At 40.8% G+C, this 13,200-nt stretch overlaps 1 protein-coding gene across 5 annotated transcripts in view; it reads right to left on the bottom strand.

Annotated features, from left to right (window-relative positions):
- Nucleotides 1–13,200, bottom strand: part of LRRC28 (leucine rich repeat containing 28) — a 180,658-nt gene that overhangs the window by 40,412 nt on the left and 127,046 nt on the right. For all 5 annotated transcript variants that reach the window (XM_060617781.3, XM_060617780.3, XM_060617784.3 and 2 more), the window contains one exon: nt 931–1,033. In XM_060617781.3, the coding sequence (XP_060473764.1) occupies nt 931–1,033 (103 nt within the window). The remainder of the gene's footprint in view (nt 1–930; nt 1,034–13,200) is intronic.

Below are 13,200 nucleotides of genomic sequence, written 5' to 3'. Positions count from 1 at the left end.
TTCTTTGGCTGTTTATGTGAGTAAAGTTAGGCCAGTTAAAAGCAGGTTCTGGTAGCCAAGTTGTCCTATATTAATCCCATACCACTCTAGGAAACATCTTAAGGTGGTTCTGTCTCACTCTTATAGAAGAAGAAGTTGAAGGGCGCCTGGGTGGCTCAGTTGGTTAAGCATCCAACTTTGGCTCAGGTCATGATCTCACGGCTTGTGAGTTCAAGTCCCACGTTGGGGCTCAGAGCCCCAACAGCTCAGAGCTTGGAGCTGCTTCAGAATTCTGTGTTTCCCTCTCTCTCTCTCTCTCTGACCCTCCCTCACTCACGCTCTGTCTCTCTCTCTTTCTCTCTCTCTCAAAAATAAGTAAAACAAAATAAAGGAAAATAAAAAGCTGAAACTGCTTTTCTAAAAGCCTGACTGAGAAGGAAAGATTATTGCTGCTCTGAAAATAAAAGCCTATCACTTTCCTTGAACTGAAACATCTGTTTTGGTTGCCAGAATCATGATTCGTATTAAGGGACTATTTCAAATGTTGCATTCTAAATATTTCGAAATGGTCAAGTTCTAGATACTAGGGCTATTCCTGGAGTAAAACTGTCACTGCGGTGGAGTGCAGAAGCTTTTAAGTTCATGCTGATTCCTCCAGTTTCAGTGACTGATACTACTGAGTTTTTAATAGTATACATGGATTCGTTTTTGACTGGAAAATAATAAACAACTTGCTTACTAACTGAACTTGAAGTATAATACTGCAAATTGATTGCCCGATATTCTTAGTTTCAAAAGGTGTTTGGTTTAGCATTATTAAGGCCAAAGACAAAATCAAACATGATTATCCAAAGTTCACCTATTTCTAAGTTACATCAGGACCAAAAAATGAAATAGAAATGAGCGTGGAAAAGAGTTTAGCTATAGTATAAAATATGAAATCAGCCTTACCCACTGCACCCGACGACTTTATTGTACAGATAGGATGGCAAGCCTTTCAGGTGAATGTTGTTATCCACGTATACGTATTGTAGTTCTCGAGATCGACCTAAATCTGGATTAGAAAGAGAAGAACTGTAATTCCCATAACTATATACTAGCACAATGTGAAATGTAAAATGTAATCCATAATATCAGAATAATTCAAAGTTTCTATTCTGGAAGACAAACTGTTATAGATTTCATTGAACTCTGCATATGAAACCAAGCTCACATAGATTATTGTGCATCAGAAAACGTGACTGTATGGGGCACCTGGGTGGCTCAGTTGGTTGAGTGTCTGAATTTGGCTCCAGTCATGATCTCACGGTTCATGAGTTCAAGCCCCCATATTTGGGCTTGCTGCTGTCAGAACAGAGCCTGCTTCAGATCCTGTCTCCCTCTCTCTCTGCCTCTCCCCTGCTCATGCTCTCTCTTTATCAAAAATAAATAAACATTAAAAAAAAAAAAAAAAAAGAAAACGTGACTGTAGAAAAATTACCTAACCCACCTGGACCTTGATTTCTCGAACTGTAAGATGAGATAAATGGGAATTGAATATTATTAAATTTCCTTCCCACACAGAACTTCTATGACTTTTTATAAACAATTTTAATTGAAGAGTAATGTTTGTTGTAGGTCTTCATTCAGTTTCATCTTCCTCCAATGGAAAGTTGGCAGATCAGCCTAGACCAGCTTAGTTCTACCCCTGTATTAACCAGTGTCTCACCTGCCCCGGGCAGAGAGATGGGAACAGCAGAAGTGGGGCAGGGCGAGGGATCAGGCCCTGGCTGGGCTGAAGTCTCTGGAGCTAGGCTGATGTAGGAAAGGAACAAGTGTCCAATGCTGCAGGGAGAGGAAGAAGAAAAGGGAACTCTAAATCTCAGTCCCCTAGTGAGGTATGAAAGCATGGTGGACAAGGCCAGTAAGGACGGGAATGGGCCTTGTTAAAAAGAAAACCACAGGCCCAGAATGGAGTCACTTATGCTCGGCCACGTCACCAAACGGGGGCTTAATACCTAACCTAACTGCAGTTTCAATCCCCCCACCCCCACCCCGGAATGTACCCTTTAACCAGTCAACATGGAATTTCCTGGTCAGCACCAGGAAATTTACTGATAGACCCCATCCGTTCCCCTTAGCGGGGCAATCTTGCCTGAAACAATGCATTCTTTCCTAATAATTTCCTTTTTACTGCTCCCTCTCTGCCTTTAAAGATTTTTTCTTTTCTACAGCCTGACAGAACTCCTTTCTACTTGCTAGATGGAATACTGCCCCGTTAAGCCAATTAAATCTTCAAACTGACTCAGTTGAATTTTTGTTATTTAATAGTATGTACCGGGAATGGGGGGCCCAAAAAGAGGGGTCTGCAACAGGAACAGGTGTGCCGAAAGAGACAGAATCCAGATGTTTTCCAGAAGCAGCTGGGCAATGGGGGAGCCAAGACTGGAGGGGGGACTCGGTGAAGAGATGAGGCACAGAGTTAATGAAGGCAGTAGAGACACTTCCAAGTGCTAAGGACATCCCTTCCTGCCTACCATGTGCCCAAGAATATTCAACCACCTTCCTTTCCACTCCTAGCACTCACTGGGTGGGGCTCTTTGTCTTCACTGCCACAGAACAGAGTCCTCAGCAGCCTTGCTAACCCTCTACTCCCTGAAGCAAGAGCATCATTTTTGAAAAATTTTCTGGAGTTCTGTTTGTGCAAACAGGCAACAGGCTTCTGAAGTATATCTCTTCCCTGCAGTTCTGCAGTTTGGGAAAGACTGGGGGGACCCATAGAGCTAAATTAGGGTGTTCTTAAGTATATTTACATCTCAAGAGAAAACCCACTTACCCATGAAGGACCTTGCAGGCACTGTGGTAGGCCTTGGGGATAGAGATGAGAGTATGTAGTAATACAGATGAAGACGGACAGGAAAAAAGAGAACTGTCAGTACAATCACTGCCCTAGAAAGTGGCTTATAGAAGCTTTATGGATTCACAGCTGGGTTCTGGACACTCTGTTACAGAAGGCGGGAGGGGTGATAGAAGACTGAGGTAAGAAGGGCTCCTTGTGGCATCGGGTGGGGAAGGGTCCATATTGCCTCCTCCTTCCCACTGCTAGTCCTATCATAATCCCGATAATCCTGTCCGGGACTAGCACTAGAGAAAGACACAAAAAGAGGAAGCAAAGATGGCACTGCTGGGAGTCAACAAAAGAGGAAGTGGCAACTCTCAGGGAGAAAAAATAACTTCCGGGCTGCTGGCTAGAGATGCCCTTCCCCAGTGTGGTGGCTTAACGATATCTAACAAAAAGAAGAGGCAGAAATGGTATGTGACTGCAGACAGTAAGCCACAGAAGGCATTGTGGCTTCCTCTTTGCTTTCTGCCTTGGATCACTCATTCTGGAGGAAGACAACTTCCTGGTCAGAAGAGACTTCCAGCAGATTTCTGGAGAAGAATTGAGCCCATGGCCAGCAGCCATGCGAGTGAGCCATCTTGGAAGTAGCCCCTCCAAGTCACAGGTCAAGTCTTCACATTACTGCAACCCCAAGGCTATGGAAATGTCCTGTTCCTCCTCAAATCTTGGATATTAATTTCAGCATCCAACAATGGATCTTGGTTTGCAATAATTACTGCACGGTATTTATCTAATGCTATACCATCTTTCTGTCTACATTTATTAAGTGCAATTTGGTAAGGAAGAGCCTTCCCTTCCTTCCCATTTATGTATTTGACTGATTTTTTTAAGTTTATTTATTTATTTAGAGGGAGACAGAAATAGCACAAGTGGAGGAGGGGCAGAGAGAGAGGGAGAGGGGGAGAGGCAGAGAGAGAGAGAGAGAGAGAGAGACAGAAAATCCCAAGCAGGCTCCACACTACCAGCACAGAGCCCAATATGGGGCTTGAACCCAAGAAGCTGTGAGATCATGACCTGAGCTGAAACCAAGAGTCAGATGCTTAGCCAGACTGAGCCACTCAGTTGCCCCTATCTGACTGATTTTGATATCAGTATGGATTCATGGATATTTATTTTATCATAAGGATTAAAATCCCAATACTATTATGATTTTGTATTGGTCAAAATGTTCCAGCTTTAGCAATTAGGAGCAGCTTAAAGTTGGCTCATAGGCTCTTCTAACAAGTTTTCATCCTTTTTAAAAAAATTTTTTTAATGTTTACTCATTTTTTTGAGAGACAGAGTGAGCAGGGCAGAGGCACAGAGAGAGAGAGAGAGAGAGAGAGAGAGAGAGAGAGAATCCGAAGCAGGCTCCAGGCTCTGAGCTGTCAGCAGTGGGGCTGACGTGGGGCTCAAACCCACAAACCCTGAGATCATGACCTGAGCCGAAGTTGGACGTTTAACCAACTGAGCCACCCAGGCCCCCAGGTTTTCATCCTTTTTTGAGCACTTCCTTACTTTCTGGCACAAGATGTTCTAAGCTCAGCTTGTATTTTCCTTCCTCTAGCCCAGGAATCAACTACTTCTCCAAGGAGCCTCCACTCCTTTTATTGGGGTACAGTGTTTATAAACCAAGATCTGAGCCACGCATGCTCGGTCCTGTGGGGGGTGCCACTGCTTCTAGGATCTCTCAGTGGACAGAGCTCTAAAACACATGGATATACGTGAATCCGTGTATACATCTCCACCTGTGTCAAAAGATGGGTAGATTCTTGGTATTTCCCTCCAGAGGGTTCTACCAATTTGCATTCCCTCCAGCAACATACGAAGGCATTGCCTTTCTCACAGTCTTGCCAACTTTTAAAACATGTTATCCTCTTTACAAATTTGTGTCGTTCTGATAGGTGAGAAATGATATCTCAGCATTGTTTTAATTTGCATTTCTTTAATTATGATTGTGAACATATTTGAAGATGTTTTCAAATATGTCTGAGGGCCATTTTTTACTTTTGTGTGTGTGTGTGTGTGTGTGAATTGTCTGCTCATATTTTACCTGTCTGTTCTTTCAGTTATTAGCCAAGCAAGATGTTCAATGGCATAATAGTGCCCAGTCCCTCAACCTTACCAGGTTGTTATGACAAATTAAAGTAGAAGTAACCTGTGAAATTTAAATCACTACACAATATTTCTTTTAAGCCTAAGAACATACACTTGCCAAAACAATGTGTCCTGCTACTTTAGTAAATGTGTATACACATATATACTGGTATTAAAGGCTATACATTTAAAGAACACACATGGGAAAAATAGAGAGAGAAATACCAGAATCCACTTGCAATGAAAAAGGCCTCAGCATTATCCAAAAACTTCCTATTCTAGATTCCTTTACTACTTCTCTGACGTGCCTACAAATCTCCCGTCATCACAAATAGACATCTGTAGACTTTAAAGGCATACAGAAAACTCTGGAATTTTTTTTAAAAAGTGAAACAACATTGATAAAGTGCAAAAAGCCCAAGTTTCAGAGCCCCCGTGGGACTCAAAGAAAGATGGTTTACTTGAGCTTATGCAGCAGGAAAGAGTAGAATATACTAATTCATGGAGTGAGAACACAGTCTTGGAGTCCGACAATCTGGGTCAGAATACCGTTCTATTTACTAAGTGAGTGTCCTCAGTTTTCCCTAACCATATAAAGGAGACAATCATGCTGGCTCTTAAGTTCAGTGAGAATTACTAATGAAGTTTCTAAATTATCAAGCAGAACCCTTGTCATACACCTCCAATATATGGCAGTTATTATTATTCTAATTATTAGTAGGTGACATATTTGGAAGTGTGGCCCTACAGCAGAAGGCCAATTAAGAGAGAATTCTCCTTGGCATGCAGCAAAAGGCACTAACACTTTTCTATAGTTTAATTGTACAGAAAAGAGTTGGAGGCAACAGCCTCTAGAGACAGTGATTCATTCTGAGTCAAGGACACAAAATGGGACATGACAGAGGAAGCACCTCTCCCCTCTAATACACCCAAAAGAGCTTGTGCAAAAATTAAGTGAGCTCCATGCAAAGATCATAACACACACTTAAATAAAAGCTGATACTTGCTGCTTCTTACATGCTTTCCTCTTCTTTCCTATCCTAGTTTTATAGGGGAAAATATGAAGAGTGAATGATTTAAAAATGCTATTTGGTTCAGATTTTTTTTTTTGGTAATGTTTATTATTGATTTTATTGAGGGAGAGAGACAGAGTGAGAGTGGGGGTGGGACAGAGAGAGGAGGAGACACAATCCAAAGTAGGCTCCAGGCTCTGAGCTGTCAGCACAGAGCCCGATGCTGGGCTTGAACTCATGAACCGTGAGATCATGACCTGAGCTGAAGTCGGATGCTTAGACTGAGCTACCCAAGTGCCCCACTTTTTGGTTCTCTCATCTTAGGTTTTAAATATTCCAGAAACCTTTTTGTATCTCATGACCCTTTTGGGGAATGTAATTTTTTTATATATGCCCCATAATGGAATGAACTGATCTCCACCGAAGCTCAAAGAAAATATCAATCAGTGGTGTTCAAATCCATCCCACAGTGATAAGCAAAATACCGCACGGACAGGAATACTTGATACAGAATCTTCAACTCTGCATATAACACAACCTTGTAGACAGTAAGAGAGAGCAGCACTGAAATTATGGATGTCGTGGGCCATGGGGTTGGGATAGAGTCTGAATCCTGGCTTTCCACTTTCTAACTGCTCCCGGGCACTAGGAAATGGAACACTCCCTGTGTGTTACCCCCTCTGCAAAATGGAGACAATGATATGTATCCTATCTCACAGGCTTCTACAGCACCAAGCTTGATCCCTTGTGTGAGAACCGGTTCTTGACACGTCTTTGTCTCCTACTTCTCTCCTCTGAATATAAAGGAAAGATCACAAAACGGAGTCCGAGATTATAAAGAGAAGTGGGCAACTCTTGCTTTAGCTGACCCAGCACAGCCTACTGGTGAGGCTGAGACACCTAGACACCTGGTCTGGCAAGGTCACAGGCTGTACGGGCAGAGCTGTGACAGCCTCATGAGAGTATGCTCTTGGCCAAAAACCCTTCTGCTGGCGAAACCCCAAGCACAATGGAATGGCATTTTTAATCATAATGAGGCTGAAATGTAAGTGGTTTCTGCTGAAAAAGCTTTGAAACAGTTCTTCTGTTCTTTAAAGAGAAAAATCTTCACTCAATAACTTTGGAAGAGACCATTCACATACTTGCTAATGAGTTGGTTTGTTTTCTTCCTTCGTTAATTTTAATATACCAATACCTTGCAATAAATACACCAGGTAATAATATTTTTTTAAAGTTCCTGTGCAAAAACTTCCCAGTACATCAACCTTATAAAGCAAGGAAGTTGTCCATATGCATATATGCTAAAGCAACAAAGAACTTTTTCATGTGGCTTTTAAAAATGCAGTACTGTCTAAAATGTTTCCCCTTTTTTCCCAGATGCACAGATCAAAGTATTGTTACTTGGAAATTAGCAAAAGCTAGCAGTCCTGCACAAACTCCAATTCTTTCTTTCTTTTTTTTTTTAACTTCAAGGCTCTGGCATATGCAGTCCACATGGCTGAAGATGGAAGAAAAACCTGCGTATCTCGGTTGCTGCTCCTTTAACTCTACTGTAAAAAGGAAGCACGCGATGACAGCATGGGCCAGAACTGAATAGGAACTGTTTACTGCACACTTACCGGTATGAAACTCATTTATTTTATCAAAAGGTGAATGATGTATCCCCTTCCACAAAAGGATGGGGTAACAGAAACTACAACATCAAAGCAACAGACCTACATAGGTTGTTTGGAATAGTCTATGTCACACCAATCATCATAGTTCCACCAGTCAGATAGATCATTAGTCATAATTACACTTTAGTGGAATTATAAAACGTGGGCTTCTTCACAAGGAATTCAGAGTAATTTACAGCACACTCCAAAATCATCTTTAAAACAAATTTAAAATTTACCTACATGATGCCTTTTATAAAGAGAACTTTTTGACTGCTTTTTCAGAAGAATGACTTTTTTTTTAAGTGTTAGTTTCTTTTTTTTATTAAAGTATAGTTGACAGTGTTAGTTTCTGTAAACATAGGCACACATATCCATTAAATCTTTTACATAATCATATTGTTTGTGATCTATTCAACTTGTACAAAGTAAGATTTCACAGTGAATTATAATAAGATGCTTTATACATAGATTATCAACAACTGTTAAATTAAAAAGATTTTAATGAATTTGAATGACTGAAGGCTTCCTTTGCTGTTGGCTTAATTATTCAGGCATCAGGATCTCTATTTCTCTTCTCCACCACCCCACCCCCAGCATCGCTATTTGTATTGCACAGTTCAGGTGACAAAGAAATTATTACAAGCAATGAGCCAGACATTGTGCTAGATACTTGGGGTACAAAAGTGAAGATGCATACAGTTCCAACCCTCTCGAACAGTCTAGTGAAACAATAAAAATAGTTCACACTGACTGCATGCTTATGGTGTATTTACGAGTGACAGAGGTGTTTTAAATAGATCTTATTTAATACCCACAATAGTCCCATGAAGTTGGTATTAATTTTACCCTGTTCCTGAGAGGTAGACAAATCAAACAGTCTTTCTAAGCCCAAGATCACACAGCAATTACATGGCAGAGGTGGAATTTAAAAGCGTGCTGGCCTGGTTCACCATGGTATTAGTTAGACAGCCTCCCTAAACACATTATTTCCATATAAGCAGGGAACACCCACATAACGTAGGAGGTGATACTACCTAGGAAGCTGCCTGGGTGCTGTGGGTGCCGGAGGATGGCACTGTGCCCAGGCATCCAGGTATGATGTCAAGACACTGCCAGGCAGACACATGATGAACAAAATATCCCTTTGCTTCCTTTAAAAGACCTGATAACTGGTAGGGTAGTTCTGACTTACAGATTTACAGCAGTAATTTCAAGAAATGCCAAGAATTCCCTCAGAGAAGATGCCAGAGAAGGAGACTTCATGCTGACTGTCCAGCAGACTCAGGAATTACAACAGCGTGTTTTTTTATTTTAATTTTTAATGTTTGTTTATTTTTGAGAGAGAGAAAGAGAGCGCGCGCATGAGCGGGAGAGGGGCGGGGAGAGGGGTGGACAGAGGATCCAAAGCAGGCTCTGTGCTGGCAGGAGCAAGCCCCATGTGGGGCTCAAACTCACAAACTGTGAGACCTTGAGCTGAGCTGAAGTCAGACACTCAACCGACTGAGCCCAACAGGGGCCCCTACAACAGTCATCGCCATGGCAGCCAGCGTGGAGAGCAGTGTCTTCACTCTGTTATCTCCTCCTGAGCTGTTGCCCAGCTGGACTTATACCTGTTTTTTTTCTGCCCCCCAAAGTTGAAGAACTTTATTGAAAACTATGACTGATAGAAGCTCCAGATTTTTGCTTTACAGTCCACTGACAACATCTTCCAGATTTCCCTAGTAATGCCCATTCTTGTCACCATTTTAAAAACTCCAAGTTCCAAAACCAAATTCACAAAAACTTTGCTGGCAAAGATTCTGCTCAAAGATCTAGTCTTCCTACTACTACTTTTTCTAAAAAATTTCACATCAGTATCTTTTTTACTATATTCCCTATACTGCACATTACATTGCTGTGTGACATTTATTTTAGGACTAGAAGACTGCACATACCTCTTAATTCCCTTCACCTGTTATGTCCAACTTTCCACCCTCTCCATTCTGGCATCCATTAGTTTCTTTATTCTCTCTAGCTATCTATGTTCCTCATATTTATGAACAAAACTCAAAGTTTACACATTCATTAGATGGTTAATTTTTGTGTTTTAGATTCCACACGTAAGTGAAGTCATTCAGTATTTCACTTCCCATAACGCCTTCAGGGTCCTTTCACATTGTCGTACGTAGCAAGATTTCATTTTTTGATGACTAACGTTCCATTGTTTTTACATACTGCGTCTTCCTTATCCATTCATCTATCAATGGACATTTAGATGGCTCCCATATCATAGCTATTTACAATAGCTAGTAAATATGCTGCAGTGAACATAAGAGTATATGTCTTTTTAAAGGTACATGTGTCTTTTTGAATTACTGGTTTTGTTTTCATTGGATAAATACCTGGAAGTGGAACTGCTGGGGTGTAAAATAGTTCTATTTTTCATTTTCTGAGGAACCACCATACTGGTGAAGCCAGAGTGGCTGCACCAGTTTATATTCTCACCACAGTGCACAGGGTTCCCTTTTCTTACATCCTCACCAAATACTTACTTCTTGTCTTTTTTTTTTTTTTTTTTTTTCAACTTTTTTAAATTTATTTTTGGGACAGAGAGAGACAGAGCATGAACCGGGGAGGGGCAGAGAGAGAGGGAGACACAGAATCGGAAACAGGCTCCAGGCTCCGAGCCATCAGCCCAGAGCCTGACGCGGGGCTCGAACTCACGGACTGCGAGATCGTGACCTGGCTGAAGTCGGAGCTTAACCGACTGCGCCACCCAGGCGCCCCAACTTCTTGTCTTTTTGACATTAGCTATTCTGACAGGTGTGAGGTGACATATCAAATTGTGGCTTTGATTTGCATTTCCCTGCTGGTTAGTGATGTTGAGCATCTTTTCATGTGCCTGTTGGCCATCTGTATGTCTTCTTTGGAAAAATGTCTATTCAGGTCCTCTGTCCATTTTTTAATCAGTTTGTTTATTTTTTTGATACTGAGTTTTATGAGTTCTTTATAAATTTGGATGTTAGCCCCTTATCGGATATGTAATTTGCAACTACTTCTCTCATTCAGTAGGTTGCCTTTTCATTTTGTTGCTGGTTTCCTTCACTGTGCAAAAGCTTTTTAGTTTGAATATAATCCCATTTATTTTCACTCTTGTTGCCCTTGCCTGAGGAGACAGATCCAAAAAAATATCACTAAAACTGATGTCAAAGAGGTCACCCGCCTGTGTTTCCTTCTAGGTGTTTTATGCTTTTAGGTCTCATATCTAAGTCTTTAATCCATTCTGAGTTGATTTTCATACATGGTGTAAGAAAGTGACCCAGTTTCATTCCTTTGCATTTTGCTGTCCAGTTTTTCCAACACCATTTCTTGAAGAGACTGTCTTTTCCCCACTGGATGTTCTTGCCCACTTTGTCGGAAATTAATTAACCATGTAAGTGTGGGTTTATTTCTGGTCTCTCTATTCTGTTCCATTGATCTCTGTGTCTGTTTTTATGCCAGCGCCATACCGTTTTGATTATTATAGCTTTATAACACAGCTTGAAATGATACTTCCCACATTGTTCTTCTTTCTCAGGAATTGCTTTGGCTATTTGGGGTCTTCTGTGGTTTCATACAAATTTTAGGATTATTTTCTTCTAGTCCTGTGAAAAAATGCCATTGGTATTTTGATAGGAATTGTACTGAACCTGTAGACTGCTTTGGATCGTATGGCTATTGTAACACTGTCACATCTGTACCTTTTAAAGAATAAGCAGCTGCTCTTTTTTTTTAACTCGTATTTAAGAAAACAGGGCTAGCTTTTTCATATTTAGTCACTTTCCTATCCCCAAGTCCTATTTCAAAACTTAGAGAAACACACACAGTTGTTCATTTAAAGCTCACCTACACTAGGTGAACTCTTCACACATTAGCACAGTACAGTCAGTGTGTGGCCCATGCTGCAGAAGCCATGTTCAACAATCATATTCACTCCTCAAGAAAACTTTAAGGCAAGAGCAAAGGCTTACTGTGATACAAGAAAAACAAAGCAGAGGTATCATTAAGACAGCGGAAAGGGATCAGATGAGTAAGCAGCACAAAGATGAATAAATATTTTTTGTTACTAATCCTTGTAAAAAAGATAGAGCTCAAAAAAGAGCACTGAATATCTACTTTCTTGAAGAAATACAAGACTTATAATAACTTTATTCCTGAAACAAAGTCTGCATGGACTTTAACTGACAGAATAATTCTCTCTCATTTTTTTCCATTACTAGTTTTTGAGCCTTGTTTTCAAACCCTTTTCTCCTGTTTCACTATGCCTTTGATTAGAGACATACCCAATAATCCCCACAGAACATGATATTAGAGGCATGCTTGGGTCTCTCCTTGGAAAGCAGTCATCATAACTTCTACTCAAACACAGGGCTAATTCCAAACTCAGGGACTGCTGCTCTGTACTAACAAACCTTCTAAGCAGTGAAACTGATTTAAGGCTAAAAACTTTGGACATAATTCCCATTAAACAATGACCTCAAGGCAGTAGTTCTTCAAGCTGCAGATCAAATACATTCATGGTTCAGCAGAGTGCAGTTTACATTCATCTCTAAGTCTGAGATTACAGAATTATTAAGTGGTTTCCATACTGGTTTGAAGTTTGAGTAGTTTCACTGCGTGGACTTAAATATTTTCTTAAAAAACAGGAAACATTCTTTTGTGGACTTTCTAAGCTGATACAGAGCGAACAAGCACAAGAACCAATGGGAAAAAAAGCACAGTTAACAGATTTGTATCTTTTATATGCCATTTGCAATGAGAGAAGGGATTTCAGTGTAAGTTTTGAAAATGCCTAGAAGCTACTTTCTAAAATGGCACCATACTTGACATAAACGTTTTTATTTCTATACGAGGTATCCAATTCCTATAAAGGAAAAAACAACTACAACTTCTACAGAAAACTGGAGTGATCTCCTGTTATGTGATAAAAGGGCCAGTTTTACTAATCCTTATCAAAGTCATGCTCGATGTCTCTGATTACTCCACAGCAGTAATGGAGTGGTCGCCTCCCTCACAGCACGTCTGTGGCACACAGAGTAACTCTTTCTGAGAACATAAACACTGCACTACTAGAATCTCCTAGAAGGAATGGCTCTGGGACTGGTTTAGAAACCCACATAATTTCCTGTTAGTAGGAAGTTATTCTCTAAGGTTTGGGTTCACTCCATGGTAGTTTATGTACTAGAATATTCTATAAATCTCAGAGTCATCTGCCAAATGTTCTTAGTTAAGAATTTGTTGGTTGTTGGAGCGCCTGGGCGGCTCAATCAGTTCAGGTCATGATCTCGTGGTTTGTGAGTTCGAGCCCCACAACAGAGCTCTGTGCTGACAGAGTGGAGCCTGGAGCCTGCTTCAGATTCTGTGTCTCCCTCTCTCTCTCTGCCCCTCCCTCTGGTCACACTCTGTCTCTCTCTCTCTCAAAAGTAAATAAACATTAAAAAAAAAAAGAATTCGTTGGTTGTTTTCAAATAGTCGAAAGTTCCACCTGCTAAGGTGGGTGCAACTTTTGTTCTCTTGTTTCCTTAAACTACAGAAGTGACTGACATTGAGTTTAGATGACACAGCACTTCCTAGG

Source organism: Panthera onca, chromosome B3 (assembly GCF_046562875.1).
Source record: "Panthera onca isolate mPanOnc1 chromosome B3, mPanOnc1 haplotype 2, whole genome shotgun sequence".
Classification (NCBI taxonomy): Eukaryota; Metazoa; Chordata; class Mammalia; order Carnivora; family Felidae; genus Panthera; species Panthera onca.
The sequence above is the reverse complement of the archived record's forward strand: the minus strand, read 5'-3'. Positions and strand labels throughout refer to the sequence as shown.